At 34.6% G+C, this 23,787-nt stretch overlaps 1 protein-coding gene across 26 annotated transcripts in view; it reads left to right on the top strand.

Annotated features, from left to right (window-relative positions):
- BIRC6 (baculoviral IAP repeat containing 6) overlaps nucleotides 1–23,787 on the top strand; it is a 223,456-nt gene that overhangs the window by 64,910 nt on the left and 134,759 nt on the right. For 4 of the 26 annotated variants that reach the window (XR_006703691.1, XM_045447194.1, XM_045447196.1 and 1 more), the window contains exons 14-26: nucleotides 466–597; nucleotides 1,093–1,224; nucleotides 3,231–3,409; nucleotides 4,407–4,540; nucleotides 5,317–5,478; nucleotides 5,576–5,707; nucleotides 6,810–6,907; nucleotides 8,302–8,449; nucleotides 9,293–9,426; nucleotides 12,627–12,773; nucleotides 22,118–22,305; nucleotides 23,092–23,415; nucleotides 23,653–23,752. Coding sequence is in view for 25 of the 26 variants with exons in the window: in XM_045447194.1 (XP_045303150.1) it covers nucleotides 466–597; nucleotides 1,093–1,224; nucleotides 3,231–3,409; nucleotides 4,407–4,540; nucleotides 5,317–5,478; nucleotides 5,576–5,707; nucleotides 6,810–6,907; nucleotides 8,302–8,449; nucleotides 9,293–9,426; nucleotides 12,627–12,773; nucleotides 22,118–22,305; nucleotides 23,092–23,415; nucleotides 23,653–23,752 (2,010 nt within the window). In the remaining variant the exon portion in view is untranslated. The remainder of the gene's footprint in view (nucleotides 1–465; nucleotides 598–1,092; nucleotides 1,225–3,230; nucleotides 3,410–4,406; nucleotides 4,541–5,316; nucleotides 5,479–5,575; nucleotides 5,708–6,809; nucleotides 6,908–8,301; nucleotides 8,450–9,292; nucleotides 9,427–12,626; nucleotides 12,774–22,117; nucleotides 22,306–23,091; nucleotides 23,416–23,652; nucleotides 23,753–23,787) is intronic. The other 22 variants (XM_045447213.1, XM_045447208.1, XM_045447206.1 and 19 more) reach the window with 13 other exon arrangements.

Below are 23,787 nucleotides of genomic sequence, written 5' to 3'. Positions count from 1 at the left end.
TATTACCATATCATATGGCTGCTTTACACCAGGGGGTAGAAACAATGAAACACGAAAAATTCCTTATTTTCAAAAATACATGTGTGTGTGTGTGTGTGTGTGTGTGTGTGTGTGTGTGTGTGTGGTGCATTTTTTTGAATCATGACAGATTCTATTTTAATTGGGTCTAGGATTTAGGCACTGGTGTTTTGAAAACTTTGCAGGTGTTTGTACTCTGCAGCGTAGGGTATGAACTTTTAGTTTAGTTGCCAGCACATTATTTCTCAGGTGAATATTGAATTCCATTAAAAGAGAGAATAGTGTATGAAACAATGGGACCTAATTTTTTTCTTCTTTTGACAACCATTTTGTAGCATCTGTGATAAAAATCACAGTAGTTCCCAATATAACAAGGTTTTAGAATTTCAGGCACATAAATTATTGATATTAAGCAAAATTAAGTTTACTAATATTTTTATCCTCTAGAAACAGCAGTAGATAGGCAGATCACCTTTCCTTTGTCTCCAGCTCTTAACATTGAAGTGGAACAAAATGGGAAACCGTCCCTGGTTGATTTGAATGAAGAAATGCAGCACATGGATGTAGAGGAATCACAGTGTGAGTGAAATTACAGAGCTGTTGTCCATGACAGTAAAAGGAATAGTGATCCAAAATGCATCATGTTGGGCAAAGATTTCCTTATGGCTTGCAAAAACATGGTTTTAAAAATACAATTAAAAAATAACCTGTAATTCCGCTTTGGCAATATGCTTTAACTTTCAGCTCATCTTTGTGAACACAGCTGCACTAATACTTGCATTCTTGTTTTTTAATATCCCAACATTTAAAATCATGTCATGGTTTTATAATATTTTTGGAAAATCAAGGTGAATGTAAATAATATGGGAATGGAAAGCAACATATGTCAGATATGTGAAAATATATCAGATCTTTGACTATATTTCCTTAGCATGATAGTGAATTCTTACTTGAACACATTCGAATTATGGTATATTGTGTGGTGGTATCATAAATGGGATAGATATTTGCTTATTACTTATTTTTAAATTCTAAGCTAATTTAAAAGAAAATGATGTTTTTTTTTCTTTTTAGGTCTTAGATTGTGTCCATTTTTAGAAGATCACAAAGAAGACATTCTGTGTGGACCAGTATGGCTTGCTAGTGGCCTTGATCTCTCAGGGCATGCTGGGATGTTGACATTAACAAGCCCCAAACTTGTTAAAGGTGAAGTAACATATTTTACGAAAGCAGGATAGATAATGCCACAAATGTGAAATAGATTTTTTTAAACTGGTCTCACAAAACTAAGATACTTTTTTGTTTGGGATTTGCATTAATAGTTGCACCAGTTTCCTGATAACTGAGGTCCCTTCTTCTCAGAAGTGACTCTGATACTACTTTCTGTGTTTTGGAGGTTTCAGTACTTTTTGAAAAAGCATAAAAAAATGAATATTTGCAGACTTAGTGTGATATAGCAGAGCTTTTTTGAGTAACCAGGTGACATGTTCTGGCATGGTTGCCTTTCCCGTCAACTTAGAGTTCTCTGTCTTGATTTGTTGTATTTTATTTATTTATTTTTATTGTTGTAATATTTCCTCTTGAGGGTTTTTATAGAAGAGTTTTGATAACATCAGATGTAATTATTGAGTTTCTCACATATACACATTTTAATTAATGTGTATTTAAAAGTAATTGGCTCTTATGTAGATGATAGATATTACAGTAGTAGGATGTTTATATATCAGCCTTCATTTCCCAGTAAATTAAAAAAGCCAACAAAGTACCTACCTTGATTATTAAAGTAAGTTTGGATGTGGGATGGGATGTGGTGATCCTTCCTCAAGCCAGAAAGTAGCTCACCACCTAAATAACAACGGTTTTCATTTGTGTACATTCCCTTCGTAATAGCTGTCCACATTTACACATTTACCGTCAGATGCATAGTATGTGTTGTATACGCGTTTTAATGTGCTCTCTTGACTACAGCTCATTCACTCATTAAGTTTATGACATCCTGTGGTGTGTTATGCTACGTGCTGGGGTACAGCAGTGAGCAAGACTAATAAGATCTCTCGTATTGCTGAGAGTATAACTTAACTTTTGTTGAATGAGACTGAAACGTAAATTTGTATATGAATATAAAGATGTTGGCTTTGACAAAATGGAGGCTGGAATTATATGACATGTATTTCAAAAGACTTAATTTAAAAGTGTTAACTTTCCTAGAATTTACTGAAGATGGTTTTTTTTTCCTTTCCAAATTCTCCAGAAATCTTTGGTACTGGAGAAAATGATTGCTAAATTTTTAGAGTAAAAGGAAGATCTGGGTCAAAGAGGTTTGGAAAAAGAAAACAGAGAGGGAGGGTCTTGTCAGATACTAAAACAAAGAGTAATAACACAACAATAAGATTATAACAGTGTAATGTTAGCACAGTAGGCAGGTGGATCAGTGGAAAACAACAAAGGTAGCTTTTGTAATTACAGAAGGATTTAATACCTGTGAGATAACAATAGGCTGATGGTTTACTGGTGAGTGTATTAATTTGAGGTTATTTTTGCAGTATATTTTACATATGGATTGTGTGGTATGATCTCAGTTTAGTTAAAGGGAAGCAAAATGTACTGGTGATAGTAACGACCAGTATTTATTGAGTGCTCTCTTTGTGCCATGCACAATTGTGTTTTAGGTACTTTTGAGGTAGGTACCCTTATTCCCATTTTACATTTGAAGGAACTGAACCACAGGAGATTATCGGGCACATGTCTAATAAATAACTGAGCCATTATTCAGACCCAGGTCGTGACGCCAAAGCCTGTGCTTTTTGTGCTCGTGTATATGTGCGTATGTCTGTGTGCGTGTGTGTGTAAGAGGACCGGATGCATTCACAGAATGATACCTTCCATTATCGATCAGTGGTGCTCACTGAAAGGTAGTTTTATCTTTGTGTTTTTCCCATAGTTGACAAAATGTTATTAAAATGTATCATTTCACCAGGGAAAGATATGCAAAATGTTTGTAACATTTAGTCAGAATTTTCTGTCTTCTGTTGTTGGTATAGCCCCTGTGCTTTTTGTTATTTTGCTACCAACATATGAAGGTTATTCAGTGATTAGACTCAATAATTTGAAAATTTGTAGAATTAATTACATAACTTGCTCTGTTAAGGTGAAAAACAATTCGTTCTTTTGGTGATTTGGTTATTTTTCCCATTCTGTGTTGGCTCCTCTAGGTATGGCAGGAGGAAAATACCGTTCCTTTTTAATCCACGTCAAGGCAGTAAATGAAAGAGGAACCGATGAGATCTGTAATGGTGGTATACGCCCGGTAGTAAGACTTCCATCCTTAAAACACCAGAGTAACAAGGGTTATTCACTTGCTTCACTCTTGGCAAAAGTTGCAGCAGGCAAGGTATGAAGCTGTGCCATTTTGAACTACAGCAGTGCTATTATAGACATGGTGGACAAGATCTGACACACTCTTGAAGTAGTATGACCCTTTATTGATTTTTCAATAGACACTTTGTTTATAATTTTTCCTTGCAGTGACTGACTTTAAAAATACAATTAAGAAGAATCTATTTTGAATTAACTGTAAGCAAGCATTTATAAAGTATGCTCAGCAGACTAATTGTTAGCAGATATTTCCCTTTATAATCGTTTTAGACCATAATACCTCTTTATTTAGGTTTTAGAGTTTGTTTCTATGTCCTTTACTGGTAACTCACCACTTTTTTTTTTGGGTAAACATTTGGGAGGATGCAGGAAGAGAAGTTGGGAAGTAATGTTAGAGATAAATCCTAATTTCAAGGTTGATTTTCTACAACTAGCTGTGTACCATGCAGTCTCTTCATAATTGTCTAATCTTGGATTTTCCTGAACTCTGGAGATTTTTGTTTCTCTATCATCATTATTCATAAGCAACAATAGCAATATCAGTAACACCAATCATCTTATATTTGTATAGGTCTTCCAATTTTTCAAGGACTTCTGTGTACTTTATCTGATTTAATCCTCAAAATAACTCTGAGGTAGGCAGAGCAGGTGCTATTATTATCTCCATTTTTCATATTGAAAGTGAGTGAACCTTGGAGATGGGGAGCTGTCATATTTCATATCGCTTCTAAGTGCTGTGGCTGGGACTTGGACTCAGGACTTTGGCTTTCTAATCTATAATCATTGGGTTATTGCCTTTAAAACAGCCACTTTGTTTTTTCCCCATTATAAATACTGGGGGAAATTAGTCATTTACTGAATATGAGGGTAAAAGCTTTCATTTTAATTTGATATTTCTGTTTTGATAGTCATAATACAGTTATTTTCCTTTTTAAAAAAACTTTATTTAAATGGTAAATGCTTTTTTAGTTTCATTTGTTTGTTCATTGAGTTATTTGTTTTTGTATGTTTAGGAAAAATCATCTAACGTTAAGAATGAAAATTCAAGTAGCGCCCGCAAATCTGAGAACCTCCGGGGCTGTGACTTACTGCAAGAGGTCTCAGTCACCATTCGAAGATTTAAGAAAACTTCAATTTCTAAGGAAAGGTAACCTCATTTCCTTCTTCTGCTATTCTCTTGGTAATAAATGTACGAAGAATGAATTCTAATAAACGTTAACACACATGTAAAATTGAAAAAAAAATTTTTTTTATGTTTATTTATGTGAGAGACAAAGTGTGAGCGGGGGACGGGCAGGGCAGGGGCAGAGAGACAGGGAGTCACGGGACCTGAAGCAGGCTCCAGGCTCTGAGCTGTTAGCACAGAGCCCGACATGGGGCTCGAACTCAGTAACCTCGAGTTCATGACCTGAGCCAAAGTTGGACGCTTAACAAACTGAACCACCCAGGCACCCCACACATAAAATTTTTAAATCTTTTACTTGAAAATTTTTGTTTGGTCTCCATTTCACTTAAGTATTTGTAATCTCAATGAGGGTATGAATTATCTTTCTACTTCATTGGTTTATCCCAGGTATCTGTACAGTGCTTGGTATATACCAGGAATATAACATTTGTAGAACGAGGAAAGACATAAATATAATTTGAAGTTTTATTCACTCTTTGTCAGAATATAGTACATTATTGTAAACTTCATTTCTTTTAAAACTTTCTATAAACCAAGTATTGCTTATATGCTGTTTTGACCTTTTAATACCATAACCTTAAATTAATAGGTCAACATTCCATTGTTAATACTTAATTTTCAAAAACGTATTTTAAATTGTGATATTCATGATTTCAAATAACCAACCAGGTTGTGGTAGGTTTAGTCATAACTGTTCTATTTTGGTTGTTAATGTGTTTATATCTTCTGTTTTTTAGAGTGCAACGATGTGCTATGTTACAGTTTTCAGAATTTCACGAGAAGCTTCTTAACACTCTTTGTAGAAAAGCAGATGATGGCCAAATCACAGAACATGCCCAGAGCCTTGTGTTGGATACCCTTTGTTGGTTAGCTGGAGTACATTCGAATGGACCTGGAAGGTTAATAATTAAGATTTTACTAACAACTGATGATAGCTATTTGGAAATTATGAGTAGAAGTTCAAGATGAGTCTAAACATCTGCTATTGTTTTGCAGCTCCAAAGAAGGAAATGAGAGCCTGCTTTCAAAAACACGAAAATGTCTTTCAGACATTGTGCGTGTGTGCTTCTTTGAGGCGGGACGCAGCATAGCCCATAAGTGTGCCCGATTTCTAGCCTTGTGCATTAGGTTAGTGGTTTTTTAAGTTGAAAGTACACTTTGTAGGTGCAGCTATAGTTTGATAGGTGATGCTGTGTCTGTAGTGTAATTTGATACTTGGTGAATGAATGTATAACAGAAGAATTTTCATAAGTTAAAAAAAATCTCGAAAGTTGATGAGGGTTACTCAGTCTTTTTTTTTTTTTTTTTAATATTTATTTATTTTTGAGAGCGAGAGCGTGCCAGATGGCCTTATGTGAGGCTCAAACTCATGAACCAGAAGATAGTGACCTGAGGCAGTCAGATGCTTAACCAACTGAGCTACCTGGGCGCCCAGATTCTTGTTTTTTTTTGTTGTTGTTGTTTGTTTGTTGTTTTTTTTTAAGTTTATTTACTTATTTTCAGAGAGAGAAAAAACACGAACAGGGGAAGGGTAGGGGAGGGGCAGGGGAGGGGAAAGAATTCCAAGGTCAATGTGAGGCCCAATGTGGCGCTTGAACTCTGGAACAAACTCTGATATCATGATATGAGCTGAAGTCAAGAGTTGGATGCTAAACCGACTGAACCACTCAGGTGCCCTGAGGATTATTGAGATTCTAAGAAAGAATTTTAGGTTTTTAGGGGGAAAATGTCAACTTGCATAAGTCTTTTAATAAAAGAAGTCTACCAGGCTTCTTTACCTATTGGTAGCATTTTGGGAAGTTTTGTAAGGGGAACCCTTCCCCCACTTTTTGTCTTCCCTGATTGTCGTTTGATTCTTCACCTGAGGCATTATTCCCTGTTACGTGACATTCTTACCAGGTTTATTTGTAACATTGTGTAGACCTTTCTTCTAGACCCTGAGACTTAAACCATCTAGGAAATGTTTAAAAACTGATAGTCAGTAATGCCTATGCCTGCTTGTTAATCCTTTTTGGTGAAGAGAATGGTTTAATGCAAAGGAAAACCGTGACAAAGACCTTCAGTATAATCAGTCCTTGTGTTCTTTCTGCATGTATATGGGGCTTTAAGGCAGATTTTTCTTGTAATCTGTGTGAATACATTTTAAAATTTAGTTTTAGGTACTACAGCATGTTTAGGATTGAATTTAGACATTGATACATTTAAGTTTTTTTCTTCTAAATTTTTTCAGTAATGGCAAATGTGACCCGTGTCAACCAGGATTTGGATCTGTTCTGTTGAAGGCCTTACTTGAGAATATGTCATTTTTACCTGCAGCAGCAACTGGTGGTATGTGAAATTAGTTTACTCACGAATAACAGTAGTCATAGGAAATGTCTCACAATATATTTGAGATTATGTAGTCAACATTTTCCCCTCAGTTAGCCCCTCTTTTTTCTCTAGCTTCTCTAAGGGTTGGCAGATTGTGAGAAGGTGGGCAGATACTCTGTTCAGTAATACTGGTTGGAAAAGTGGGAGAGTTAAGTAAATAGCAAGTCGTCTCAATTCATACATTTTCTATACCTCATTCAAATTGTTGAGTTGTTTGGTTGTTCACAGACTATAGATCACATCTTCCCAAATTTGCTAAAATGCCAGCAGGTGCCAGAGAGATGACCTAAGGAAAATGGTCCGTGCGTGTATTGTGTGTGGTTGCTGGGACTTTGGCAAACTAGAAAAGGGGCCAGTAGGTTTTTAAAGCACCTGAAGACTATAAACATGCCATTCAAGAATGAATGTAGAAAAAGAAAAGAATGAATGTAGTTATCAAGTAGCACTTTATAAAGCAGTCCCCCTAAAATAGCACATATATAAAGCAATAAAAATTTTACAAGTATTTTCAATGTTTTGTGCCATTTTCGTTGCTATAAAGAGCTACTAATTTGCCCTTCTAAACCTAACATTATCTTTTTGTAGACATTTTTTACAGTCTTTTGTTTAATAATCAATGTATTCAACAAGTTGTCTCAATGAGGTAAATATATTTCACAAGGATTTGATCTTTGTGGTATTATAGAAAAAAGCTGTTCACAGTTAGTTGATAAGTGGTTATATTATCATTAATTTGGATAAAGAATCTATTTATATTTTCCTTGAACATATTTTGGGTAAAACGGTTAACTTTATGTTCTACAGAGTAGGATGTTTTGGACTTGGTCGCTCACTTTAATAGTCTTTGCAGTTTAAAATTGTTTTTTTTGAGGATGGTCTTCAAGATAGGATGCTTAAATTCTGGGATGTACTTAGATATCTCAAATTTTACAGAAGAGCCTTAGAATACACCATGATGATCATCTTTTGAGCTGTGTTGGTCTGTGTCTAACTGGCGGTATAGCATAACTATATTTACTTGCTAGGAGCTCATTGCCATCCATTGTTTTTGAAAATTTTAGTATAAACCAAACAGTATTTCAGGGAGGATCGTTTGGAAGACTTTTCTGTACTTTTCCAGCTATTCTAAAATGTCCCTCAGAGTCATCTCAAGTTAGTGAAAACCTGAATGACTAGGTTGACTTGATAAACTTCTTAAAAAATGTCACTGTCCTCTTAGAGTCCTCCAAAGAGGTGGTCCTTCTTTGTAAGTTGTTTCGTAAGGGGACTTACTGATAAATATGTAATATGATGTTCTCTTTGTTAGAGAAAAATGAGGAAAAGAAACATTGATTTGCTTTTATTGTTTTCAGGTTCTGTCTATTGGTATTTTGTCTTACTGAATTATGTTAAAGATGAAGATTTGGCTGGGTGCAGTACAGCTTGTGCATCTTTGCTTACTGCTGTGTCCAAACAGTTACAGGACAGGCTAACGCCAATGGAAGCTTTACTTCAGACAAGGTATTTTAATATACGTAGTGACTAATAATGGATCTTTCAGGATATGGTACCAGCTTTGCACAGAATTGCTAAAATATATATTTGCCTGCAAAAATTTAATAAATGCTTTTCCTTTTTCTAAATATTAGTCTAAGGTTTTCTTTTCCTCTATTTTCTCTGAAATAATTCCTTTTAACAATTTTGAAAGTCCTGAAGATGAGTATTCAGAGGACCAATTGTATTAAAATACTTAAAAGTGGTGTTTCTTGTTAATTGAAGAAGTGTAAGATAATTTCTCTACTGTTCAAACTTTGTGGTTGAAGTTATATAAATCGCTTACAGGCCTTAACTATTATTCTTCATCTGCTGGTTGATTTTTCTAAAAACTTCCAATATAATGAAACAAATAGCTAATGGTTAGATTTGAGTTCTTGCCTGATCTTCAGTATTTGAAGTATTTTTATTTAACATGATGATTTTTTAATCTTTTTAGAGAAGAAATCTTGATTTTGATCAGATTTTACTCAAAGCCTTTGTACTTTCTGCTGAGTCAATGTAATTAATGATGGAGTTGAGGGAAGGGTGCCTGATATGTCTTCCTTGCCTCAGTCTGCAGATGAAGATTCAATCTTGGTTCATTAGCTACCAGTTTATTGGAATCACATTTGTTGAGTCTCTGGCACGACATCTTCTGGAGTATAGGTTTCCAGGGAACATAACTGAGATTCACTGAATTTAGTGGGTTAAATTTGGTTAGTGTTTCCTTTTGCCCTGTGTCAAACTGCTTTCAAATGGAAGTAAATAGGTAATTTGTTAATTAGATGGCCAACAGGAAAATTGTTAGGACATTATTTTATTTTTCAGATATGGATTATATAGCTCACCATTTGATCCAGTCCTCTTTGATTTGGAAATGAGCGGCTCTTCTTGTAAAAATGTGTACAACAGCAGCATTGGTGTCCAGTCAGATGAAATTGATTTATCAGATGTCCTTTCAGGTAGTAACATAAAGGAATTTCTGAATTTTATTTCTTCTATTTAAGCTTTCATTGACTTAATAGATTGTAGTTACGACATTCTGTTTTTAAAAACTAAAATTCTTCAGAACTTAACATCTGTGAATCATGAAAATGCCTTTGTTTCTTAACTCCCCCCTCAGAAAAATTACTGAAGTTATTTTTGCAAGGGTTGTTTTGTTTGTTTTTTTGTTTCCTTGCATGTCAGTATGACTTTAATGCTCATAAGAGACTATTTAAAATTTGATTATTTGTTGTAGCCTTTCAGTTCTATTTGGTATGCCTTTGATGTCCCCAAAATTAAAGAATAGTTTCATATATCAAAAATAAAAATTAATGTATATTTATTATAATAAGTAAAGATGCAGAAAGAAAAATAATTTTCTGTATCTACTGGCATAGTCAGATAAACTTTGTACAGTGTTACATGTATTCTTGTTTACATTTCTGAAAGAATGCTTTTAGGATTGAGTGTATAACACTGTATACCCTTTCCAAGTGCTATAATTTGGTGTTTATCTAGTTTTGTTAAATAAGGCAATGACTATTTTATTTTTTGTTTTCTTCCATTTGAACTTACTACAAGTGTTGCTAATAAACCACAATGTTAGAATTTTTGGTAAATATATTAAGATAATTACCACATTAAATAGAAGTAAATTTTGGGGTTAATTTCAGTTTCTTGTACTTTAAAAGATGAATTGTGAGAAAAAGCAAATGAGAAAAATCAAATACAGAAATGTAAATAATATGTGAAGTGCCTAAATTCCAACCTTTCCACCGTCTTAGATTACCTTTGTTAACAGGATGTTTAGCTGTGTAGACTTGTTTGCTACATGTGTTCATGAACATTTTTAATGAAAAAGATCATACTTACTGGTCTGTTACTTGCTTTTTAATGGCTTATGTTGCTGTGGATGTATGTGTCTTCCTCTGTTTGATGACTTAGGCTCTATTTTATGCTGCTCTATCTCTGTCCAGGTGACACATTAGTTTATGAGTGGAATTCAGAGGAACGGCTAGAACTAGATGTATAGGTGTCTTTCTGTATACCAGATTCAGAATGGAGAGAGTATAAGGAGAAGACCGTAAAGCTCAGGTCAGGCCAGGGAACAAATTTGCTAGAGTAGCACATTCCATAAAGAAGACCCAGAAGAAGGGACTTAGAAATCATGACCTAAGTCTCCATATCATTGTCTCGTTATTTTATTCCTCGGTATTGGTCCATGTGCAGTATTTGTTTTCTCAGTTAATGGCATCACTGGCACAAATCAGAAATCTGAATGTCATCCTTGATACCTCTGTCTCAGCCTCCACAGTGAGGCTGTCAACAGTGAGGCTGTCTCTTTTTACACCATCATATATTTCAAATCTATTCTCTTACCCCCCGTGATCACATGATTACAGGAAAGCCAGTCATCTTGAATATGGACTACAATAATAGTGTTCTAACTGGTCTTTCTGCATTGCTCTTGTCTAACCATCTCCCACACACCTGCCGTATGGCAACTGTCAGTTTGTTCTCTGTAGTTCACAGTCTGTTTCTTGGTTTGCCTCTCTATTTTATTCCCTATGATCGTTTCCTTTGTTTCTTTCTTAAATTCTACATATGAGTGGAAGTCATATGGTATTTGTCTTTCTGTAACTTACTTTGCTTAACATAATACTTTCTAGCTCCATTCATGTTGTTGCAGATAGCAAGATCTCATTCTTTTTTATGGCTGAGTAATATTCCTGTGTGTGTGTGTGTACGTATGTATGTACATACCCCACATCTTCTTCCATTAACCAGTCGATGGACATTTGGCTCTTGTAGATCATCTGTTGTAAACATCGGGGTGCTGCATGTATCTCTCTGAATTAGTATTTTTGTATTCTTTGGGTAAATACCTACTACTGCAAATGCTGGGTTGTGGGGTAAGCACTTTTTTTTAAATTGTATGATTAGTTGTTTAATGCATACTAACCTATTAACACCAAATATGTGTTTTATGAGACTGAGGCCTGTCTTTTTTTTAATGCATTTCCTATGTCTTGTATTAAGTAAGCGCTCAATAAATACTTTTTTTTTTTTTAAATACATGTAAGGTCCTATGGTGTGCACCAGTGAAATGTTAGAGAACATGGTCATGACAATTTAGTCTTACATTTAATCCTTCAGATGTTATTAGCTTTTGTATCCCCCCATTCTTTCCATCTTTGGTTTCTGTTTAATTTTATCTGTTCAGGAATTCTGTTTAAAGCAGTACTAATTCCAGAAAATTTGGACAATACCAAAAATAACTCTTTTCCTCCATAACACATACACTGTTAATTCTTTTGTGTTCTTCCGTCTGGCTTTCTTGCTGTGGTTTTACTGTTCGTAGTTGTGATCGTGTGAATTAATTTAATTTAATTTAATTTTTCAACTACATGTGGTAACTTAAACTACAGCTAACCCTTCAGCAACATGAGTTTGAAGTGTGTGGGTCCTCTTAATGCAGAACAGTTTTTGATAAATGTAGTACTGTATAATACTGTAAATGTATTTTCACTTGTGATTTTCTCATTAACACTTTGTTTTCTCTAGTGTACTTCGGTGTAAGAATACAGTATATATTACATAAGACATGAAAAGTATATGTTAATCATCTCTTTATATTACCTATAAGGCTTCTGGTCAACAGTAGGCTCTAAGTCGTCAAGTTTTGGAGGAGTCAGAAGTTACATGTGGATTTCTGACTCTGCGCTGGGTTGGCACCCCCAACATTGTTCACCCTCAACATTGTTCAGGGGTTTTTCTATGGTTATAAAGTAGTAGTCCTCATTCTAGAAAATTGATAATATATATGAAACGTAAAGATTTATTTATAGATAAATTTGTTTAATATTTTAGAATGTTTCTTTAGTTTTTATTTAGTGTCATACTTATACAGTTGACATCACAGAATGTATTCTGATTTTATGCATACTCAACAGATTGTGTAATAGCTAATATTAATAGCTGTTTTATTATATTTTATTCATTTAAAATCTTGATCACGTGTTGCTGTTTCATATTAATTGAATGGCCCTGTATGAGGATTGTGTGTTTATACATCTTGTCTAATTAAAATTGTAGTAGCAGGTGTAATTTTCCATAGGACTGTTGCCTTTTTAAAATTTATTTACATATCATAAAATTTGTCTCTTTTCTGCAATAGGAAATGGAAAGGTCAGTAGTTGCACAGCTGCCGAAGGTAGTTTCACATCTCTCACTGGACTTCTAGAAGTTGAGCCCCTGCACTTTACTTGTGTGTCAACTAGTGATGGCACCAGAATAGAAAGGGATGATGCAAGTACGTTTACTGGTATATACCTTCTTTTATTATACACTCTTTTTATTATGCATTTTATGCTGACATAAATACAAAGTGGTATGTAAGTAATTAAATATCAGTTTATGTTATTTATAAGTTCCTTTGGTGTCATGTTAATAGAAACTTATTAATAGGAGGGAAAATTCTTAAGTATTTTTGCGTTCTTTTCTAAGTCAATTCATAGCGCTTTTTTTCCTACCTTCTAGAACATGGTCTTAAATCCTTTTGTTTTTAGATGTGTGCAATTTTAGAAGCCTTTTAATTTGGAAAATATCAAACATAACAAAATTAAAGGGAAAATTAAAAGGGACTGCATTTCCTTTACCCAGCCTCAATACTCCTCAACTATTGACCAGTGTTATGTGCAGTTTTGGCATTGTAATGCTATTTCTTGCATTTAAAGTTCACAGTATGTTTGGTAATATCGTTGAGAAGAGTGAAGAAGGAATACTGTTTTTCCAGCTAGTTTAAAGCACCTTCAGACATATGAACCAATATTTTAGTGTGTTGAATATGTGGTATTATTGATGTTTGTCATGAATAATCAGTGGGAACTCTGGTTTTTTTTTTTTATAAACCTTCTTTTCTGTGCTTTTTTCTCACATTGTAAGTAAGATAAGTGTTTATTTACAATTCTGTGTTGGCACAAATAAGTGAAATTTTTATAATTAAAAATATTAGGGTTTTATCTTTATATTACAGTTACAGAAGAGCTTGAATATTGTCTTGAATGAATTCTGTTGGTGGTTTTGTGTTTGTGGTTTTCTTCAATAGATTAACAGAAAGGAAAAACAGTTTGAGAAGTCACAAAACCTTTTAAGAAGGGTTTTTAGAAGAAATTTATCAGGGCACCTGGGTGGCTTAGTCAGTTGAGTTTCTGACTTGGGCTTGGTTCATGATCCTGGGATTGTGGGCTTGAGCCCTGCATCGCACTCTGCACTGAGCATGGAGCCTGCCTGGGGTTCTTTCTCTTTCTCCCTCTGCCCCTCTCTCCAGCTCGCTCACTCTCTCTCTCTCTCTCTCAAAAAAATAAATGTTTATGTGTGTATGTATATATATGTATATAAATTATCAATTCTTTGAGTACCTTTTTATTCAGAATCATTTTCTATCTTCTGATTGTGGAAGTAATTACTAAGTGAAATCCTTTGCCTACGTAATTTACCTCAGAGTTTTTAATTAAAATCTTACATGGGATGCTAGAAGGATCAATTTTATTTGTGTTTGCTTTCTTGGATTGTTATAGTCATTTTGTAGAGACATACATTTACGTTGGAATAGAAAAATGCTGTGACAAGAAATTGCACTTTCAGAGAACTCTTTTGTTACAAATCAGACTCTTTTGGAACTGTCTTGAAATTAAGGATCTAAAATGCATGTGTTTGAGTAAGTAATGCTTCCAGAAGGTATAAAATTTTGTAATAGATCACAGATTAGGTTTGAAGAAGAGAAGTATTCCTCACACTCCCTTTCATCTCCTACAAAGCAAACAATGGAACCAGCTTTTTGTATTTTCAGAGATAGTATGCAATCATATATGTATTTCACCCAGACTGAAACCATCACCAGCCAAGGGGTTTTTATTAAATGTTAGGGCAAAGTCTTTTTTTTTTTTTTTAAGTTTATTTATTTATTTTGAGAGAGAGAGGGAGAGAGAGAATCCCAAGCAGGCTCCACTCTGTTAGGGCAGACCCCAACTCAGGACTCAAGCCCACGAACCACGAGATCATGACCTGAGCTGAGATCGTCAGATGCTTAACCAACTGAGCCACCCAGGTGCAGTGCAAAGTCAGCTGTGATCATAAGGTGCTAAAAGGTGACTATAGTCTCTCAACTTCCTGTTTACTTTTTTCAAAACATATTAGCTATGAAATATAATGCTGTTATGAAAAAGTACAGAAAACAATTGTATAACCCAACAATTTATGACAAAACAAACTGTCCATGTGATCACCAAATCAAGAAATAATTTTCTGAGTTTCCTGGGTGGCTCAGTCAGTTAAGTGTCCGACTTTGGCTCAGGTCATAATCTCACAGCCCATGAGTTCGAGCCCCACGTCAGGCTTTGTGCCGACAGCTCAGAACTGAATCCTGCTTCAGATTCTGTGTGTCTCTCTCGCTGTGCCCCTCCCCTGCTCACTCGCTCGCTCTCTCTCACAGAAATAAAAACATACAAAAAATTAAAAAAATTTTTTTTCCAACACTCTGAAAAGTGTCTTCATGTTCTCTTCCACTTATTTCTCCCTTACTCTCTAAAAGGGAAACATTGTTCTAACTTTTAGAGTAATCTTTTCTTGGTGTTTCTTTCATTGTATAAACACTTAGTTATACATTTCTGAATGCTTGTTGGATAGGGTCTACATTTATAATATAAAATTACAGGGGCGCCTGGGTGGCGCAGTCGGTTAAGCGTCCGACTTCAGCCAGGTCACGATCTCGCGGTCCGTGAGTTCGAGCCCCGCGTCGGGCTCTGGGCTGATGGCTCAGAGCCTGGAGCCTGTTTCCGATTCTGTGTCTCCCTCTCTCTCTGCCCCTCCCCCGTTCATGCTCTGTCTCTCTCTGTCCCAAAAATAAAAAAAATAAAAACGTTGGAAAAAAAAATTATAATATAAAATTACATTTATGTGTTTATTGGTCTGCCTTTGGTTCAATGTTATGATTGTTAAATTTATATGTATCAGTGCATTGTAGATACTTGGTTGTTTTTTATTGCTGTTTGAGATTCTCTTGTCTAAATAAAAAAAAATATGTGCCCACTGTTGATAAGTGTACTACTGATTGATATTTGGGTTGTTTGATTATGGTGCTTTTAGTACTACTGAATATACTGTTTTCTTGGAAATGAATGTAGTTGATTTATTGCTTCATGGGTTTTGCATATATTCAACTTTAGTAAGTAACATTAAAGAAATGCACTTCTTAATGTCCAAATATATGAGGATTTTCTAGTTATCTTGGTATTGATTTCTGTTTAAATTGCTATATGGTCAAAAATTACTCTGTCAGTCTTGCAGTCTGTGTTGGGAATTGTAGAGGATCAATTTTTATAACTATTCCATAAATATGTGAAAATAATATTTACACTTGTTGGTAAATTGTGGTATGTCCATTCAGGTGGATTTGCTAAATGTGTTATTTGAATTCTGTCTTTATTGATTAATTCCTTGGTTTCTTTTAGTTCATAAGATCAATATGTTAAATTCTTGTCACTGTGCCTGTGGATATTTAATTTTGAGTTTCACCAATTTTTATTTTGTGTATTTTGAAGTTACCATACAAATTTAGAATGATTGTAGTCTTTCTTGTGAATTGAATCTTTCATTATTAGGAATTATCTCTTTATCCCTGATAGCTATTTTTTCTAAAATTACTTTGTTTGAAATTTATATGCTTTGTATCAGCTTTCTTTTGGTTACTATTAATAGGATAGATATTTTTCCTTCCTTTTACTTTGAACTTTATTTTTCATAGGCAGCTTATAGTTGCTTTTTTTATTTTTTTAAAAATTTCTTTTTTTAACATTTATTTATTTTTGAGACAGAGAGAGAGCATGAACAGGGGAGGGTCAGAGAAAGAGAGAGACACAGAATCCGAAACAGGCTCCAGGCTCTAAGCTGTCAGCACAGAGCCCAATGCGGGGCTCGAACCCACAGACCACGAGATCATGACCTGAGCTGAAGTCGGATGCTTAACCGACTGAGCCACCCAGGCGCCCCTATCGTTGCTTTTTTTAAATTGAGTCTGATATTTTGTCTTTCAGTTGGAATATTTATTTGCATTTAATGTAATTACTGATGTGTTTGTTTTTAAATTTTTTTTTTTTTTAATGTTTATTTATTTTTGAGAGAGCAGGGGAGGGACAGAGAGAGAGGGAGACACAGAATTCTGTATCTGTGGCACAGAGCCTGACCCGGGGCTTGAAGTCACAACCTGCAGGATCATGACCTGAGCCAAAGTTGGATGCTTAACTGACTGAGCTGCCCAGGCGCCCCTAAATCTGCTGTTTTTAATGTACGGGTATTCTACTAGGTTTTCTCTTTTGCCAGTTAGATGTTTTCTCTTTCCTTTCCTCTTATTCTGGGTGATTATATTTTGGGGGGCTATTTTTCTACTCTTTACGCTTTTTAGCAGTTATCCCAGTGGTCATAATATACATATACCCTTTATACATTCAGAAGTCCAATTACTGTTTGTACTATACAGTGCAGATATCTAGAACGTTTACCACCTTTCTGACTTGTATGAAGTTGTGCTTTTATACCTTAATTTTATGTGTATTTTAATTCCCAAATGAATTATTATGGTTTTTATATTCAGTATTCATTTGGATTTATCTCATTCCATTTTAATCCCTCTTTTTTTCCTTTTTGTCATTTGAGCTGCAATCAAGTATGATTTTCTTTGTTTGAAAAGTATTCTGTAACGTCTGTTTTTATTCTTGTCCGCCCATGGTGAATAAACTTAGTTTTGAAGGAGGAAATTTTAAAATTTTAAAAAATAATTAGGTAAATAAACCTCATAGCCATTATCCACGTTCCAGTATTATTAATGTTTTTCACATTTCCTTTATCTCTGCTATTTTTTCTTTGCTGAAGTACTTCAAAACAAATCCTAGACACTATATCATTATTCCTTTCATATATATATATGAAAAGTACCTTAAATAGCTTAAACAGTGTGCATATGCTGTGTAATGACTGATGCAACATATCCATTTTTATCATAATCATAGAAACTATAATTTGTCCTGATCAATTTTTATCATAACCAACTAAATTAGCGTAATCACTTTCATGGTACAGTTTGTTTCCTATACTTAATTAAATTTGTCTGAATATTTGAATAATAAATTTTACATTTGGTTGATTAGATCCAGAGATGTTCTCTTCATTCTTGAAGTATATTTTGACATGTTACAGAATTCTAAGTTTTTATTTCTCTTAGTGATTTAAAGATAATTTCTTGTCATTTCCACTGTGTCAGTCTTATTATTCCTTTTTTAAGGTCACTGTCAGCTCTCAAGCCGTTTTTAAGATTCATTCATATTCTTTCCCTGTCCACTCCCCTCTCCCCCCCCCCCCCCCCCGAGCATTTTTGTTTGATGGTCCTATAGATGGTTTCATTTGTACTTACCTGATTAGGATTCATAGGCCTTCCTGAATCCTTACTTGATAACTTCCATCAGCCTTAGAAAGATCTCCGCCATTAACTGTACAAACAGTGCTTCTGCCTTGTTTTCTGTATTCTCTTTTTGCGTTTCCAGTTTCATGTGTTAGACCTTACCAGTATAAATGATGTAATTCTCAGTTTTTTAAATCTCTCCTTTTACTGTGGCTGTTTGCTTCTAATTCATCTTAGTTTACTAATTCTCATTCTCTATTAATGGGAAAAATCTACCCTTCCTCCACTGTGCTGTGGTGTTGTGTCTGTTAAAAATCATGTCTGCTGTGGTGTAGGTCTGTTTTTGTCCACTGGTCAATTTTTCTAGCCTTATGCCAGTACCTAATTGTCTTAATTATTGTAACTTTATATTAAGTCTTGAAATCTGGTAGTATACACTCAGCAGTTTTGTTTTTCTTTCTTTTTTGGTAGATTTAAAAAATTGGTATAAAGTTTGTTGTGCAGTCATCATCACTTTCTAATTCCAGAATATTTCCATTACTCCACAAAGAGGTTCTGTAGTCATGAGTAGTCACTCCTCATCGCCTTTCCCCTCCATCGCCTGGCAGTCAGTAATCTATGTTGTGTCTCTATGGATTTGCCCACCCCATACATTTCTTATAAATGTAGAATCATATAGTTTGTGGCCCTTTTGTCTGGCTTCTTTCACTTAGCATAATGTTTTCATGTTTCACCCACTTAGCATGTCTCTGTACACCATTCCGTTTTATGACTGAATAGTATTCCAGTGTATGGATATGCTACTTTTAAAACAATTTGGATATACCTCATTTTGCTTATCTACTCAGAAGTTCATGGACGTTTGAGTTGTTACTTCTTTTTTGGCTGTTAAGAAAAATGCTGTTATGCAGCATATTTGTGTACATTTTTATGTTTTCAGTTCTCTTGAGTATATACTTAGTGAAATTTACCATTTTTCTTCTTAAACATAGGTTTAACATAAAACTTAAAAAAATTTTTTTTAATGTTTTTGGATTTATTTTTGAGAGAGAGAGAGAGAGAGAGTGTGCGTGCAAGTGCACATGCCCACAAGCAGGGGAGGGGCAGACGGAACGAGAGGGAGACAAAGAATACTAAGCAGTCTCTAAGCTGTCAGTGCAGAGCCCAACGCAGGTTTCATACTCAAAAAACCAAACCGCGAGATCATGACCTGTACCGAAGCTGGATGCTTAACCGACTGATCCACCCAGGCGCCCCTAAAGATAGGTTTTCTTAAAGATTCTTGGTCTTTGTTTCTATTTCCCCCCCCCAGCTTTATTGAAATATAACTGACATAACAACACTCAGCAAGTTTAAGGTGTATAATGTATTGATTTGATACATTTATATATTGTAGAATGATTACCACTATAGCTTTAGCTAATATGTCTGTCCTGTTACTTAATTACCATTTCTTTTTCTGTGGTGGGAACATGTAAGATCTAGTCTTAGCAACTTTCAACTACCCATAGTAAAAGGAAAGATTAAAAAACCGAATTCTGTCATTTATACTGATGAGGTGTAACACATGAAATTGTAAATGCAGAATTAAAAACTATACAGCATTATTATTATATTATTAATTATATACAGCATTATTATCATCATGCTGTATTTATTTCCATTTAAATTTTAGAATGAGCTTTTCAGATTATACACCGAAGAGCTTATTATTTTTTTTTTATTTGAAATTTGAATATAAATCAGTTTGGGAGAATTGACATCTTAATATTAAGACTGTTACTTCATTAACATGATATATCTAGTGTATTTAGGTCTTCAGTTGCCTGGGAGATATTTTTAGTTTTCAGTGTTGACGTCTAGCACATCTTTTTCAGATTTATCCTTAGCTGTTTGATTTTTTTACGCTAGTATAAGTGATATTTTTCTTAATTTTATTTCCCTTTTTTTTGGTTGCTAGTGCATAAAAATATAATTGATTTTTGTATATTAATCTCATGTTGTGACACTGCTATATTAGCTAATTAATCCTAATAGTTTGTAGATTCTTAAAGACTTTTTATATACACAATCATGTCATCCAGTTTTTTGGTTTTTTTTTTTTTTTTTTTTGGTGCAAAAAGGTGATTTTATTAAAGCATGGAGACAGGACCTGTGGGCAGGAAGAGCTGCCTCATGTCATCTGTTAATAAGAATTTTACTTTGTTGTTTTTCTAATCATTTTATCTTTTACTTCTTTTTCTTGCTCTTTTGTGCTTTCTAGAACTTCCTGCATGATACTGAATAGAAATGGTGGTTATAGTCATTTTTATTTTCTTCTGATCTCTACTTATATATAGTTTTTGAGGCCCTTTGTATAAAAATAGAAAAGGATGTTGCTCAATCAAAAAATCAAAAGATTTAAAAAATTTGTAGTTGCAGGATGACTTATTTCTTTTGGATTGCTGATGTGTCTCTTGTGTTTCTGGTTACTTAATTCATTTTCCCACAAGTAGTATTTGGGCATTGGATTTTAAAGTCAGTAAAGGGCTCAACTCCACGTGGTTAATATTGACTGTAATTACCCAAAAAGTACAAGTACAACAGCAGTGCTTCAGTAAGTCCAATAATTTTCCTCCAGAGTTGGAATTAATAGCTGTTTCTTTGGTGGAACATTAGATGAAGCAAATGTATTTCATTTTGGGGCACATAGCTTATATGAGTTTTGATTGCTCTTTCTTTGACCAGGCTTGTAGAGTTGGATTCTTGGAAGTTAAATGAAGTATAGTATGGCTATTCTGTAATAAGAGTGTGTGTGTGTGTGTGTGTGTGTGTGTGTGTGTGTGTGTGTGTGTTTAAGTTGAAGACACTTTTAATTGTGAAAGGCTATGCACAGTTTGTTATTACTATCTTGTTGATTACAGCTAATTTTTTAAAATAGTTTTTGTTTTTTTTTTTTTAATCCCAGCACAGTGTAGCATTGTTAGATGTTAAGATAGCCTGTCACATACCTGGGTTCTCCCCGACCCTTTCAGGTATTAGCAAATTACTTCCCTCAACTTTAGATTCATTACCTATAAAATGGGTAAGAGTCGTACCTACCTATGCGTCATTGCAAAGACAGAATGAGTTGATGTAAGTAAGCTCCATGCTTGGCACTGTGGTTCCCCATTGGCTTTGTTTTCACACGGTCCTTGGTTCCAACCCTAGTTTTACCACTGTCAGCTCTGCAGGTCACACTTCTCTGTCATCAGTTAAAAAACAGAGTTCTAGTGTCTGCTTCTCAGAGTTGTTTACCTGTTGAATACAGTAATTGATTAAAACAGTGTCACATGGTAATGCACACTAAAATTTGCTACTGTTGTAGTGGTTATCTTTCCCTAATGTAACTATATTTTGTGCTGACCTATTTCATTATGTTGTGAAATTAAGCTTTTATCTTAGCTTTTCCTAAAATGTTTTCCACAAATATTGTTAAATATTTAATGAGTTATTTTTTATAATGTATATTTGAGTAACATTGAAAAGGAAAGTCAAAGAAATTGTTCAACTTACGGGATTTCATAGAGCCATTAGTGATAATCTTCATGTGTAAGCTGGTGTGCCAAACTTGCTTGACATAAGTCGAATCAGAGATGTTTCTCTCCATATTAGTGTTCTGGGGAGAATATGGTAGGAAACATTGCTTTTACATATTCTATGTGGGCCAGACTGTCTAGGCTATGCTTTAAAATGAAGAAATAAGTATCATCAGATTTTTAAAATGATGTAATTAAAGGTTTTTTTTAACTTTTTGCAGGAGGAAGGAGGTACTGCTACAGGAAAACTTAGTAAAGCAAATTTTAGTTTATTCATTAAGCTCAAATTGTATAATAGGATTACTCTCATTTTGTGTTTTTATTTTAGCCATATTAAATGAAATTTCTTACATGCTGAAAATATTTTTAAGTTCAAAGGTATACCAAGTTGTGTTTTGGTTTTTTTTTTGTTTGTTTGTTTTGTTTTGTTTTTGATTTGGAAATAGGTCCTGGATCCCTTAAACTCAAATACTGTTATTATCAATGAGTATGCTTTTATGATTAAGACTTTGATCATTAAGACTTCTTTTTTATACTCTATAGCTTACTGTCTTTTAAAGTGAAACTCTAGTTTTAATGTCAAAATAGTATACTTGGAACATGTTTCTGCATGAACCTTTTCCTCATCCCTTTTCTCCCCCCCTTGTCTTACACCAGTGAGTTCCTTCGGGGTTACTCCTGCAGTAGGTGGACTGTCATCGGGGACAGTTGGGGAAGCTTCGACAGCCCTGAGTTCAGCAGCCCAGGTAGCTTTGCAGTCTCTCTCTCATGCAATGGCTTCAGCCGAGCAACAGCTGCAGGTGCTGCAAGAGAAACAGCAGCAGCTTTTGAAGCTTCAGCAACAGGTTGGAGACTCTTTGGCTCTTTGTTCATGCTGTCTCTAAACTTCAAAAGCTGAAAAAAGTACTGTAAAAATGACCATTATTTTCATAAAGGAAAGTAGGTTGACCGATCTGAGCTAATCATTTTCTGCAAAAATTGAGGTAATGTCTTTGTGATATATCTAAGTGTTTAAAAATTATATAAGTAAATTTCGTTTGACAAATATCTGATGGAATACAGTTGATATGGGGGGGGCAGGCTTTTAGTAAAATTCGTTGTAACTCTGTTTAAACACTCTTGGTCAAACGTTATGGTTACCAGTTACTATTTTTACAGATTGACTAACCTAAAATACTTTAAAGATGATTTGCAGTCATGTGGATTAAAATTTAGTAATAATGACAGTTGCTTGGGAGTTTTTATTGTTCTCTAAATGCATCCCATGTGGTTCCAGGTGACAAATTGTATCAGGTTAGGCAACACGAGAGTCCGCCTCCTCCTGTTAATATTTCGTTCTGAGTAGAACTGTGTTTCCTTATTTACGTGCCCTTGTTCTTCTTTCTTTCCACCTTTGCTTTGTGGAAGTCCAAGTTTCCGAAACACAAGGAAGTTTACATCAAATATTTAATGAAGTTCGTATAGTGAAGAAATGCTCAATTCATGTGGAGTCCATTTTTATTTAATTTCATTTTTATTTAACTAGGATCTAGTTAATCATGTTTATCTTCATAAAATATTCCTGTGTAGTGTTCCCTACAGTTCAGGTAGGCAGGATCAGTCTACATTTGTTGCCTTTACTTCTTTTACAGAAAGCAAAGCTGGAAGCCAAGTTACATCAGACAACAGCTGCAGCGGCTGCCGCAGCATCAGCAGCATCAGCAGTAGGTCCTGTTCACAACTCTGTGCCTTCCAACCCGGTGGCAGCCCCCGGATTCTTCATCCATCCATCTGATGTTATTCCACCCACTCCAAAAACAACACCACTTTTTATGACTCCACCACTCACCCCACCCAATGAAGCAGTTTCCGTTGTGATTAATGCCGAACTTGCACAGCTTTTCCCAGGCTCAGTTATTGATCCCCCAACAGTCAATCTTGCTGCACATAACAAAAATTCCAACAAGTCCAGAATGGTAAATTCTTATATTTTAAATAGGTGTTCGCTTAGACATTTAAAAATATTATGATGTATACGCTAGCTTGAGAAGGCAAAATTTTATTATGCCAACTTGATACATCAAATTAGGTTGTTTTCTAAAATATTACAGAATATACATCAGGAGATGAGACTTGTGAATTTGATATACAGTTACTAGTTTGTATAGAGCAAGAGTAATATCAATATAGAGTTATACTTTTTTCTCTTCTAGAATCCACTTGGTTCTGGTCTAGCTCTTGCAATTTCTCATGCTTCACATTTTCTTCAACCTCCACCTCACCAGTCCATTATTATAGAGCGAATGCATTCAGGTAATCTTTGACTTTCTTAAGATATTTTTGTTGCC

Source organism: Leopardus geoffroyi, chromosome A3 (assembly GCF_018350155.1).
Source record: "Leopardus geoffroyi isolate Oge1 chromosome A3, O.geoffroyi_Oge1_pat1.0, whole genome shotgun sequence".
NCBI classification, from domain to species: domain Eukaryota; kingdom Metazoa; phylum Chordata; class Mammalia; order Carnivora; family Felidae; genus Leopardus; species Leopardus geoffroyi.
Note: the sequence above shows the minus strand (reverse complement) of the source record. Positions and strands in the feature narration are given on the sequence as shown.